This window comes from Scyliorhinus canicula, chromosome 13 (genome assembly GCF_902713615.1).
Source record: "Scyliorhinus canicula chromosome 13, sScyCan1.1, whole genome shotgun sequence".
NCBI classification, from domain to species: Eukaryota; Metazoa; Chordata; class Chondrichthyes; order Carcharhiniformes; family Scyliorhinidae; genus Scyliorhinus; species Scyliorhinus canicula.
Genome location: NC_052158.1, coordinates 8,672,136 through 8,684,355, shown reverse-complemented (window position 1 = coordinate 8,684,355; position 12,220 = coordinate 8,672,136). Strand labels below are relative to the sequence as shown.

The 12,220-nt window shown below is 50.2% G+C and overlaps 1 protein-coding gene across 1 annotated transcript in view; it reads left to right on the top strand.

Moving 5' to 3' along the window:
• LOC119976459 (butyrophilin-like protein 10) overlaps positions 1-11,518 on the top strand; it is a 156,327-nt gene extending 144,809 nt beyond the window's left edge. Inside the window, exons 4-5 of the mRNA XM_038816996.1 lie at positions 5,083-5,367; positions 11,334-11,518. Of these exons, the coding sequence (XP_038672924.1) occupies positions 5,083-5,367; positions 11,334-11,503 (455 nt within the window). The 3' untranslated portion in view covers positions 11,504-11,518. The remainder of the gene's footprint in view (positions 1-5,082; positions 5,368-11,333) is intronic.
• Positions 11,519-12,220: the final 702 nt, after the last annotated feature.

Here is a 12,220-nt window from a genome sequence, read left to right as displayed (position 1 = left end):
TCAATCCTCAATAAACTAACTTCTGTAAACTTATGTACCAGCCTCCCCGAACAGGTGCTGGAATGTGGCGACTAGGGGCTTTTCACAGTAACTTCATTTGAAGCCAACTTGTGACAATAAGTGATTTTCATTTTTCATTTTCATGTACAGCTATTCTAGTGTTATCCGAGCTATCCTGTTTTAAGGGGTCTCATCTCAGGACCCCCCCCCCCCCCACTTCGTCTGCTCAGCCAAACCTTTTGAGGGTGAATGGTATGGAGCAGTTTGGAATTGTTTCACCCCGTTGCTTCTATCGGTCACGTTGTGCCGCGGTGAACTGCTTTTTGGGCTCAGCGTGGCCGTTGGATCGCGCCATTCAGTGCACATCCGTCCACTTTGAGTTGGTGTCTATAAGGAGCCGAATCATTCACCCTATAAAGGGCCCTATGAAGTTGGTATGTAACCCCACCCAGCGATGTCATGGCCATTCCCAAGGGTGGAGCAAGGCTGAGGGAGGAAGCTACTGGTGTTCATAGACATATCATAGAATTTACAGTGCAGAAGGAGGCCATTCGGCCCATCGAGTCTGCACCGGCTCTTGGAAAGAGCACCCTACCCAAGGTCCACACCTCCACCCTATCCCCATAACCCAGTAACCCCACCCAACACTAAGGGCATTTTTGGACATTAAGGGCAATTTATCATGGCCAATCCACCTAACCTGCACATCTTTGGACTGTGGGAGGAAACCGGAGCACCCGGAGGAAACCCACGCACACACGGGGAGGATGTGCAGACTCCGCACAGACAGTGACCCAAGCCGGGAATCGAACCTGGGACCCTGGAGCTGTGAAGCAATTGTGCTAACCACAATGCTACCGTGCTGCCCCCTGGCAAGCTGCACATTACTGCACCATTCACTTGATGTCACCGTCGAGCTCTGGCCATTATACATCGCTCCACACGAGCATTTTCATCATGGAAGCCCCCAGGTATGCACTATGCAAATATTTTAAGATCGTGCCCCGACCTGACCATGCAGGAGGATGTCATCCTCTTTACTGAGCTCCTGCTGCTTTGCAAGATAGACCCGTAGCTCCTCTGGGGATTTTCCTTGTCGCCTGCCATGCAAGACAATATTGCATAGTTTTGCCAGCGTCAGATCCCTTTGTGTCCACGTGTGGATTTGTGCAGCCATCGTGGATAGGGAGTCTATGAAATTTAACGTCAATATGACTTTGCCCCTCACTGGCGGGAATGTGGGGGCTTACAGGTTGTGGGAGTCGGCTGAGGGCATTTGCATGCACGATCTGTGCTCCTGGACGATGTTCAAAGCTGCATTCATAAGCCGCCTACAGCAGTGGCCAGCATCAGATTCTGGCTGAGGCTGTTGGAATTAAAGAGGCCAGGTAAGGGCTTATGGTCCATGATCGCTGTGAAATGACGGCCATAGATGTACTGGTGAAATTTCTTTGCTGCGTTTTGACGACCAGTCATTCCTTCTCTGTTTGCACAGAGCGGCGCTTTGCATCGACCAGGGTTCTGGATGGGTATGCTATCAGCCTTTCTGTCCCATTGTTCCACCGGTGGGACACCACTGCCCCAATGCCATATGGGGAGGCGTCATATGTGAGGACGAGGGGTCTTGATGGATTGCAGTGCGTCACTCTCGCAGCGTTTCCCATGCCCATTTCTGGATTTTCTTCAATAGCACATGGAGGGGTGCCAAGGTAGCCTCGTTTGGGCTGAATGTCCCATGATAATTGGGCCTCAAAAATAACCTCAGCTCAATCATGTTTTCAGGTGTCGGTGCTCCCCTGTTGGCCTGGACTTTATCCTCCATCAGGGCAACCCATCCTTATCAACCCGTGTACGAGGTACATGACCTTTTTTCTCTGGAAGATTTGCCTCTCTTCAGGTGGACACCCACGTCAGAGAAACTCTTCCACATTGACAGGTGTTCCTTGTTGTTGGCAGCTGTAATGAGCACATTGTCCAGTAGACAGCCTGGGAAAACCCTGGAGGATGTTTCCATCACCCGTTGAAAAATCGCACACGCTGATGACACCCCAAAGGGGAGCCAGGTGTACCCGTACAACCATCTGTGGGTGTTGATGGTGACATACTGCCGTGATACCGTGTCTAACTCCAACTGGAGGTACACATGGCTCAAGTAGAGGTTCATGAACGAGTGATTCACTGGCCAACTTTACATACAGATCTTCTATGTGTGGCTCAGGGTGTCGGTCCAAACAGGAGGCCCTGTTTACTGTTTTCTTATAATCGCCACACAGGTGGACGGACTTGACCAGTTTCCGTACCAGGACCACTGGTGCTGCCAGTTCTGTAAACTGGACCGGGTGTATGATGTCCAAACTCTCTAGCCGGCCCAATCTGTCATCTACTTTTGTATCAGGGTGTCTGGGACTGGTTGGGCCCTGAAGTATTTAGGCTGGGCTTCTGCGTCAACATTATATTTCCCATGCCTTCCTGGAAAACATCCGGACTTCCTAAAGACAGCCAGTCTCCATCCAGAAGATTTATTGCCAGTTCAGCCAGGCTGTTTGTAACAAATTGTGGCCAAAAAAACAGGGTCTGGGTCCTTGAACCACTACCACTGGCAACCTAACCGACTGTTATCTGCTGGTGGTGATCTGGGTCACTATGGTAGTGATGATGGTTAATGGTTCCCTGGTGGCTAGCTGGGCTTTGGTATCACTCAAACCCAGGGCCAGAATTCCCATATGTAGCCGATGGAAAGTTTGTTGTCCAACAATAGAGACAGCAGCACCTGTGACAATTTCCATATCCAGGGGGTGACCTTTGACTTGAAGCTTTATCCTAAATTGGGCTACTTGGGGGCCATGATGCAATTTTGCCGCATCAGGTCTTCCTTCTCGGAGGGGGCAATAATTAAAGCCCTGGCTCGGGGCGTCTGTGTCACCTGGCCAGGGCGATGCGTTCACTGTCCATTCTGGTAGTCATCACCGCTGTGGGCGCTGCGACCACAAGGGCAGCACTGTTGTGGGTATTTCCCATCATCCTCTGGGGAGATGTGCTGTCGGACCGTGGTGGTCATGACCATCGGACCTGACCGTGATGTTGTTTTGGTGGTGACTGGGGAGGTAATGGGCCGCTCTTCGGGATGGATGCCACCCAATATTGTGAATGTCGAAGTCCACAGAACCCTGGAACTGGCCAACCCCCTTTTCCACCTCTCGTGGGAGAGTGACAAGTCTAAGGCCCCTTTCAGGTCCAAGGCTGGCTCCACTTCTAGCTTCCTCTGGGTTATCATATTGTTGATTTCACAGTCAAAACAATCTCATAACATCTCTGGGAGGGATGGACCTACATCACAATGTTCCGCTAACTGATGAAGGAGCGTCAGAAAATCCGTTACTTATTTCCCAGGGTTGGACGGGCAGCATTGAACCGGTACCTCTGTATTATTACAGACGGCTTGGGCTTGTAATGACTAGTGAACATAGGGTCACGGGATGTACGGGTGTCCTTGCAAGGCACCCCCCCTAGGTGCCCTCTGGCCTCAGCTCACCCATCAGTGGGATGGGTGTACTCCAGCGCAACCTTATTGGCTGGGATGAGTGTATGTGGGGAGTATAATGTGTATCTGCGGCTGCAGCTTGTCAGCCTCCCGGGTGTCAATCACGGACCTAGTGAATTCAGCCAGTCAGCAAACTATAACGGTGTTGGGCACTTTCCATCCCCTTCGCTCTCCCTCAGTAGCCACAACGCCTGTTAACGATTTTTAAAAGCACAAGTGAACCCCGCAATCGGTAATTCGCCCCAGTAGAGGCAGAGCATCGTGGAGGCCCCAGAGAATACTGGGTCAGGCCCGCTAATGATATGCCAACGCCGTTTACTGTACGTTCGTTCTGAAACGTATTGACGCCGCTGTTGAGGCACTGGAGAATTGATATTTTGCGTCAAACTGTTACCCGCCACGATTTTTGGTGTCAAAATCAACTCTCCGCCCAATAGCCTTTCTCGATTCTGGCATCGACCGACGGAGAATCCCGCCCATAATCTTTCAGAGTTCAGACAACACACACGTTAACAGTTCTGAGTTCAGAGTGCAGAGCAGCAAATATCCTAAGTCCAAAAAGCACGCGCGAAGCAGTTACCTCCCGATGACACTCGAGGAGTTCAATTCATTCAACACAGTAAGTTAAACCTTCTGAGCTCAGACAACACAAGACCCTTCAAATATGTGACCCCACAATTGTAATAATGTCACTGTTTGTCCTTGTGCTGGGAAACTGTTATCAGACAAGTTGGCGCATATTCAGAAGGGTAACATCATTGGGTGAACTGAATATTGGAGTATCCACTCATGACTCTGTTCACATCATTTAGTTGCACATTTCAGTTTCACATAGGAGTCAAAATCTATGGGCATTTCTAAGGCATCTTTTTCTAGATGATGCAAAATCTCAGTGGAAAGTGCAAAGTTGTTTTGTATGTCCATAACTTCCTGGTGTAAGTTGGAGAGGTGATATCAGAAATCCCAGTATTTCCACTTACATAGAACAGTTCAGCTCAGAACAGGCCCTTCAGCCCACGATGTTGTGCCAACCATTTATCCTCATCCAAGATCATCCTAACCTCCACCCCTTCAATTTACTACTGTCCATGTCTATAGAACATAGAATGATTTGTACCCTGTAAATAAGCCTGTGAGACAGGTAGACTACTTTCCCAGGACAATATCCTGGATAAAGTGTAACCCACAATGTGATATTTGATTGTGGACAATTGGAAAATTGCCCAGGTAAGTCCTACCTTCAAAAAATAGGACAAATCCAACCCAACCATTACCCCATCAGCCTTTCCAATCATCAGTAAACTAATGGAAGGAGTCATCAGAATGAATTCTAATGGTGAGGTGAGAGTGATTCTCATTAACGTAAAGCAGCGTTGAATCAAGTGTGGAACTGAAGAGTTGAAGTAAAACTAAGGTCAATGCGATAGTCAGTGTCGGCACAGTGAGTTACAATATTATTTAACAGATCAAAATGATTATGGATTTTTGAAATTAAACAAAATGAGCAATAGTTTGAATTCCTGATTAAATCCTAATTGCAGGTTTTGGACACCGGCCTTGGATGCAGCTGGAGGAAAACAACAAAGACGGACTTCGTATTGTGTGTAAATCAGATGGATGGTATCCTGATCCAGTGATACGGTGGGAGGATGGGAATGGACAGGATGTAACAGCACAGTCTGAATGGGAATTCCTAAAGGACTCCAGAGGCCTTATTACTGTCCAGAGTCATATTGATGTCACAAGTGATTCTGTAAACAGGTTTTCATGTTTCATGGAAAACCGGTTATTGAGGAAAAGACGAGAGGCTCATGTCCAGATATCAGGTAGGTGCACGTTTAGTCATCAGTTTGTTACAATAAATATTTGCAGACAATGGGTGCGATTCTCCGACCCCCACGCAGGGTGGGAGAATCGCAGGAGGGTCGGGCGAATCACGCCACGCCGCCATGGCACCCCCACGTGATTCTCCCACCCCCCCAAAATGGTGTGTTGCGTTTTGTGACAGGCCGCATGGGCCGAGCGGCCTGCCGAACCCGACCGGTTCACGCCGGCACCAACCACACCTGGTCGCTGCCGGCGTGAACATCGCGCGACCGCTGCATGTAGGGCCTGTGGGGGAGGGGGGGGGCGGAGGGAGGATCGAGCACCACGGGCGTGCTCAGGAGGTGTCTGGCCCGCGATCGGTGCCCACCGATCGTTGGGCCGGCGTCTCTAAAAGACGCACTCTTTTCCCTCTGCCACCCCGCAAGATCAAGCTGCCATATCTTGCGGGGCAGCGGAGGGGAAGACGGCAACCGTGCATGCGCGGGCTGGCGCCGGCCAACCTGCGCATGCGCGGCTGACGTCACTTAGACGCCGTCGGCCGTGTCATTCCAGGTGCGCCGCTTTGATACAAGCATCAAGGCCCGATGCGCGAAATTCATGCGCCGTCGCTCCTAGCCCCCGGGGGGGCGAGAAGCGGCCGGAGTGAAACACTCCGGGTTTCACTCCGGCGTCGGCTGTTTGTCTCCCGTTGGGAGAATTTCGCCCAATATTTCTCCTCTCCTGAAGGCACTAACTAACTTCCCGTAACAGCCTCCCCGAACAGGCGCCGGAATGTGGCGACTAGGGGCTTTTCACAGTAACTTCATTTGAAGCCTACTTGTGACAATAAGCGATTTTCATTTCATTTCATTTAATTTCAGACAAGGTGAGTTGGATGTTGAGATAATGGAAACGTTGATAGTCATCTTCCAAAATTCTACAGATTCAGAAATGGTTCCTGCATCTGGAAGATAACAAATTTAAGAAAGAAGGGAGAGGGGAAAGAGGAAACTGCAGACTTATAAGCCTGACATCAGTGGCTGGGAACAGGGGTGCAGTACCAAACATTGAGGTGAAGGAGCTCTAAGAAAATGGGCATATTTTACCATCCTTTACACAGCCGGTTTTGTGGCAGAGAATCCAGCGGAAGCCAAACATTGGAATTCTTCCAGGGAGAAAGATTTAAGTGTGTAGTTATATTGTCAGTGGACTAGTAATCCAGAGACCCAGGGTTTTGATCTGGAGATCTGGGTGTGAATCCCACCATGCCAGATGGTGAAATTTGAATTGAGTAAAAACCTGAAAAAACTTAAGTCTAAGGGTGACCATGAAACCATTGTCAGTTGTTGTAAAACCCCGTCTGGTTCACAAATATCCTTTAGGGAAGAAATCTGTTCCTACTCCAGATCTACAGCAATGTGGCGACTCTTAAATGCCCCCCCCCATGGGTGTTATATTGCCACGATTGGTAATATATTGTATTCTTTATTGTTTCTTCCAGAATTACCCGATGTAGTTTTGACAAAGAATATACCAATCAAAAGATTGAAACAAAACTAATTTATTATTACACTACTAATTAAATGAAGTTCGAACACACTAATGAGCTACAGATGATAATTAAATGATATTGAATCTGTCTTACAGTATTCAATATTCTATCTAGTCACTAACTACACTATGATTTAACCTTGTGCTGTCTCTAATTAACATTCAGTCATCTCGAAGCTTCTCCCTGTGCTTCTCCCAGAATTCCCTGAGAGGCTGACTTAAATACAGAGTAGTAACGCCCTCTAGTGTTTGATTTATACAGAGATGTAATTATTAACCCTTCACTAACCTGACTATATACATATCATTACGATGGGTAATTAGGGATGGGTAATAAATGTTGGCCCAGTCGGCAATGCCCATATCCCATGAAAGAATATTTAAAAGTTTTCCGTCTCCCGATGGTGGGTTAATGGAGGGCTGGTTATCCCGCTGACGAGGGACATGAATGCTATTTGTATTCATTACCATCTCATCAATTCTGATTAAATTTATTGCTCGCTGGAATCAATCTTGCATCATGGCACCGGCAAAATCACACGTCTGAATCACGTATGAAAAAGGTGGCGTGCTGGAGTTCAGCCTCACTTCACTCATGACTTTGAGGTGAGTGCTGCATTCACAGCCTTCCTGTAACAATGCTGCATGGGTCTCATTGCAATGTCAGTGAGGCACCACATTGCTGGGGGTGGGGGGTGGGTCTGCCCCCACTGGGGCACCACACTGCTGGGGGTGGGGGGTGGGTCTGCCCCCACTGGGGCACCACACTGCTGGGGGTGGGGGGTGGGTCTGCCCCCACTGGGGCACCACACTGCTGGGGGTGGGGGGTGGGTCTGCCCCCACTGGGGCTCCACACTGCTGGGGGTGGGGGGGTGGGTCTGCCCCCACTGGGGCACCACACTGCTGGGGGTGGGGGGTGGGTCTGCCCCCACTGGGGCACCACACTGCTGGGGGTGGGGGGGTTGGTCTGCCCCCACTGGGGCACCACATTGCTGGGGGTGGAGGGTGGGTCTTCCCTGGGGGTGCCTGCATAGTGGAGAAGGACATGGTGGGGGTGGAGGGTTGGTTTGCCCCCAGTGGGGCTCCATACTGCTGGGGGGTGGAGGGTGGGTCTGCCCCCACTGGGGTACCACATTGCTGGGGGTGGATGGTTGGTTTGCCCCCAGTGGGGCTCCACACTGCTGGGGGTGGGGGGTGGGTCTGCCCCCACTGGGGCACCACACTGCTGGGGGTGGGGGGTGGGTCTGCCCCCACTGGGGCTCCACACTGCTGGGGGTGGGGGGTGGGTCTGCCCCCAGTGGGGCACCACATTGCTGGGGGTGGGGGGTGGGTCTGCCTCCAGTGGGGCTGCACACTGCTGGGGGTGGGAGGGTTGGTCTGCCCCCAGTGGGTGCCTTCTTGGTCCAGAAGGATAGCACTGTGCAGCGGTACTCAGTCAGGGGTGAACATTCAGGGAGCAGCATTCTGACCAAGCCACACCGAGGGAGAAAGGGGCAGGAAGGCATTCAAAGAGGTTGGGGGAGAAGCGAGAGAGAGTCCCGTATGGAGTCTCACTGGGTTGAGAACTGTACTCTGGATCAGGAGAGGCACTGAGCACGGTCTCCCTACTGTTCCCGTCTGGGGTCTGGGGCTGGGGGCTGGACTCTGGGGGCTCCAGCTGTCACTAGGGGTGAGTGTGCAGAACGAGCTTTTCCAGCACTGGCTCACTCTGAGAGAAGGCGGGACACGTAAGGGTGGGGGAGGCTTGGGGGATTTGAGGGTCCTGGGGTGGTAATTGATTATCTGTCTCTTTCCTCCAATTCCTTACAGATAACAAAATGGAAATCTGCGAAAACAGGTTTCATTGGACCTCGGAGGTGTGAAAGGTGTTGGGGGGGGCGGGGGGGGGGGACAGGACTGATATTGAGTGAGGGCGTGGATGGGGGGAATCTGGGAGAGGGGAGTTCGATGGCAACAAAGGGATGGGGCGGGCCAAACCCCGTGGGGAGAGCCCGGAGTTATGATGATGGCGGATATTGGGGGGGGGGGGGGGGGGGGGGGGGAGAGAGAGACCCCTGGTCAGGATAGCTACATGGAATGCGAAGGGTTTGTGTGGGGGGTGGGGGGCAGTGAAGAGGTTGAGAGTGTTTGTTCACCTAAAAAGTTTTAAGGCCGATGTTGTCATGTTACAGGAGACTCATCTGGAGGTGAAAGACCAAGTGAGGCTGAGGAAGGGCTGGGTGAGCCAAGTATTTCATTCGGGATTTGACAGTAGGCGCGAGGGGTAGTGTTTTGGTTGATAAGAGAGTGAGGTTCCAGATGGAGATGGTAGTGGTGGACCAGGGAGGTAAATATGGGATAGTAACAGGGGCGTTGGAAGGGAGGCCGGTGGTGTTGGCAAGTGTGTATGGCCCGAACTGGGATGATGCAGGGTTTGTGAGGAAGGTGTTTGGGGCCATTCTGGACTTGGATTTGCACGAGCTAATAGTGGGAGGGGATTGGAATTTGGTCCAAGAGCCAAGGAAGGACAGATTATAGCGACGCTCGCTTGCCCAGTCCGGGGGCTGGGGGGGGGGGGGGGGGGGGGGGGGAAGGTGCTGACTGGGCCTATTAGGGAAATGGGAGGGGTGGAGGTTCTTGTACCCGAGGGAGCGGGAGTATTCATTTTTCTCCTTGATTCATGAGGTTTATTCGAGGATAGACTTCTTTGTAGTAGGGAAGGTGCTGTTAGCTGGGGTTAGGGTATCAGAGTATTCGGCGAGAGTAATCTCGGAAACAAACACTTTTCTGTTCGACTTTGCTTCTTCACATTTCTGACCCCAGCACAGAGTACGCTTCAGGAAGTGTGACATGGCCACTTTCCAGCACAGTGCTCACATTTCTATTTAAGTATATTTTTGCTTCTTTTCATGTTTGAATCCAATGTCATTACCCTTCTCTGAAATTTAGCTTTCCAGAATATAATTTATGTTCTCCTTGTTGTCCCCACTTTTAGGTGAAAGGTTTTGTATATTGAGCTGACATTCCGCCTTGGGGCTTTTAACTGACTGACTCCAGGCATTCAGCTCCTTGGTTATTGGAAGTGTCGGTGAAGGCATGGTACCACAGTGGTTAGCACTGTTGCTTCACAGCTCCAGGGTCCTGGGTTCGAATCCAGCCTCGGGTTACTGTCTGTGCGGAGTCTGCACGTTCTCCCCGTGTCTGCGTGGGTTTCCTCCGGGTGCTCCGGTTTCCTCCCACAAGTCCCGAAATACGTGCTGTTAGGTGAATTTGACATTCTAAATTCTCCCTCTGTGACCCGAACAGCCGCCGGAATGTGGCGACTAAGGAATTTTCACAGTAACTTCATTGCAGTGTTAATGTAAGCCTACTTGTGACACTAATAAAGATTATTATAATTATTATTTTCAGGAGGGAGAGGCCAGGCTGGGAGATGTCCCCGGGCAGGGCTTGCAGCTGGGTACCAGACACATTCAGCTGCTGAGGTGGAGGAATGGCTGAGGGCCGGAGGGGACCTGGCTCAGGCGGTTGGTGCTCTCGTTCAGGCTGCTGAGTTGCTCCTGGAGGCCCCAGCTGTCGTGCGTAGAACTGAGTTAGTTCCCGGAAACGTCAAGGAATCCTCTCTGTCTGCATGTCTCCCAGTTTGGTTTGACCTGTGGATCAGGCTCTGGAGCCGGCTCAGGCAGCACAGCTCAGGTGGCAGTTGTCACAGACTTTCCCCCAGCTCCAGGTGAATGAACAGCAACAGCTGATACATCCCAGGGTCCAGGCTGCACTCCCAGATACGGACACGGAAGGTTTGTGATCCCCTTACCAAGCTGTTTCAGTACAGCTCCAACACTGGCATCAACCTGATCATGTGGAAAATTAACATGTCCTGTCCAAAAAGCAGGACAGATCCAATCCAGCTAATTATCACCACATCTGTCTACTCTTGATCATCAGCAAATGGAGGGAAAGCTGAATCCCCCACTCTGAACATCATTCAGGTTACCATTGATCAGAACTGGACCAACCACATAAATACTGTGGCTACAGAGCAGCTCAGAGACTGGACTTGGGGGTGAGTAACTCACCTCCTGACTCCTCAAAGCCTGTCCACCATTTACAAGGCACAAGTCAGGAATGTGATGGAATACTCTCCACTTGTCTGGATGGGTGCAGGGCCAACAATACTCAAGCTCACCGCCCTCCAGGAAAAAGCAGCCCCGCTTGATCCAAGCTCCTTCGACGACCATAAACATTCACTCCCTCCATCGCTGGCACAGAGTGGCAGCAGTGTGTACCAGCTGCAAGTTGCACTACACCAGGTGACAGCAGCGGTTCAAGAAGGTGGCTCAGCACAACCTTCTCAACACCAATTAGTGAAGAACAACAGATATTGGTTTTGTAACAAACATGGACATTCCATGGAAACAGAAATAAATACTGATCCTGATTTGTGTTTAAACTTCAGATGAATTCTTCCCTAAAATCAACGTCTGGCTGGTAATTTTCTGGGTGGTTGCGAGCCTTGTGGTTCTGGCTGTTGCTGCTGATGTACTTGTCCACAGAAAAGAAGACCAAAGGATTCAAGGTAGGAGCACAAATAATAATTCAACATTATTATGTAAAATAGGCCAATAAAACATGAAATGTGTTTCTGTTAATTGAGGATGAACTGTTTAGACAAATTGTAATTGAATTATAATTGTGGCAGATTTTAATTATCTGAAAATTAGTCTGCAATTGAAAACAGCCAATGGGGCAGCAGAAATTTGCTTTGTGTGTTCAAGTTTCTCTCAATCAGTGTACTGCTCTTCCAATGAAGAAAGAATCATGACGTGACCTGGGTTAGAGTGGGAGGGAGAAGAACTGGACATGAGGGCTGCTGACAAGGTTCACATTTATTGTTAACAAAGCAAAATACTGCAGGTACATGAAATCTGAAATAAAAACAGAAAGTGTGGGAAAAACTCAACTGAGTTCCGAAGAAGAGTCCTATTGGGTTTGAAACACTAACTCTGTTTCTCCCTCCACGGAAGCTGCCAGACCTGCTGAGTTTTTCCAATACATTCTGTTTATTAGAATTTATTGTTTATTCCGATTGCCTTTGAACAGGAAGTGGTGAGATGTCTTCAGTGTGGTGTAGGTATCCCCATTGGGCGGGATTTTCCACGTCCCGGTATGTATCCCAGCATTGGCTGGTGGAGGGATCTTCTGGTCCCACCATTGTCAGCGAGGATTCCCGTTGTATGGAGCCCACCGCTGGAAAACCTGCTGTGGGGAATCACTGCCAGTGGGACCGGAAAATTCCGCTGGTGGGAATGGCAAGAAAATTGCGGCCACTGTGTTTTTTATATC